The sequence below is a fragment of the Aplysia californica genome, unplaced genomic scaffold (genome assembly GCF_000002075.1).
Source record: "Aplysia californica isolate F4 #8 unplaced genomic scaffold, AplCal3.0 scaffold00308, whole genome shotgun sequence".
NCBI classification, from domain to species: domain Eukaryota; kingdom Metazoa; phylum Mollusca; class Gastropoda; order Aplysiida; family Aplysiidae; genus Aplysia; species Aplysia californica.
Genome location: NW_004797578.1, coordinates 19,958 through 21,229, shown reverse-complemented (window position 1 = coordinate 21,229; position 1,272 = coordinate 19,958). Strand labels below are relative to the sequence as shown.

General features: G+C 46.5%; 1 protein-coding gene across 2 annotated transcripts in view; it reads left to right on the top strand.

The window, feature by feature from the left end:
• Window positions 1-891, top strand: part of LOC101857579 (inactive rhomboid protein 1) — a gene marked incomplete in the record, with an annotated part of 22,756 nt that extends 21,865 nt beyond the window's left edge. For both annotated transcript variants that reach the window (XM_035970694.1, XM_035970695.1), the window contains 1 exon segment: window positions 45-891. In XM_035970694.1, the coding sequence (XP_035826587.1) occupies window positions 45-437 (393 nt within the window).
• Window positions 892-1,272: the final 381 nt, after the last annotated feature.

Here is a 1,272-nt window from a genome sequence, read left to right as displayed (position 1 = left end):
CGTCCGGCTCCCAGTTCGGCATCGTGGCGTGTCTGCTGGTGGAGGTGATCCAGAACCGCAAGATGTACCGCAGCCCGGCCCTGGCCTTGGTCAAGCTCATCGTACCGCTGCTCTTTTTCTTCCTCCTCGGCCTCCTGCCCTGGTTTGACAACTGGGCCCATATGTTCGGCTTCCTGTTCGGCTTCCTGCTGGCCTTCGCCCTCATGCCGTACGTGTCGTTCGGAAAGTTCAACATCACGCGGCGTGTCGTGACCATCCTTGTGTCGCTGGGGATGGCCGTGGGGCTGTTCACGCTGCTCATCATCCTCTTCTACCTCTCGCTGCTGTCTGAGTGCGACTGGTGCGTCTACCTCAACTGCATCCCGTTCACGGCCGACTTCTGCGAGAACATGGAGGTCAAGCTCAAGACCAACTCCACGTACTCCGCCTTCATCTAAGTGGGTGGTTTGGCGGGTGCTCTGGTGTGGTTTTCTTCTTCTTCTTTCCCATCAAACATCTATCGTCTTTATCTCCCCCTCCTTTTTTGTGTTTGTTACTCTCTTGTAACACCTCTAATCTTCGGCACTTATGTGACCTTATTGTGTTGCAAGTGCCGTAAAACTCTTACTAAAACTAAAAAACACTTCATCTAAGCCCTCTCTCTCTCTCTCCTCTCTTGAGACTGTGATACTTACAGCTGCTTCTGATCTCCGCCAGCTGTTCACGTGTGTTAAGCCCAACATTTAGACATTTTAAAAAAGTTTTTGTGTCTTAATCTGAGGTATTGTGCAGTTGCGAGCGCCGTAAAACCTTACTAAAACTAACTAAATAATCAGTGGTATTGGTTGCACATGCTCAAGAAATATTGTGTTGAAATTCAATTTCTAAACGCTGAAAAAATTTAGGAAAAAAGATAAGCTAAGATAAGACACAGCTTCATTGTCCAGATCCTGGCACATTGGTTTGGTGTCTCACCGCATACAAACATACATACATACACACACACACATGGACATACACACATACACACGCACACACACACTCAATTTAGGTACAATTTTTAAAAGAATGAAACAATTTGTTTTTTCTCTCTCCTGAAAAAAATTTTCTTTGTGGGCTTAAAACAAGTGAACGGCTTGCTGACAATTTGGTCTCTTTACTGGTAGACTTTTGTATGTCACCTGGGAAGCCTCTTGCACGGACCCAATAACCCTTACTTTCCTGCACTCTTTTTTCCCCCTCTCACGATGAGCTATAGCATTATCAGATGTGTCCTCTGGACCTGTGGTGAAA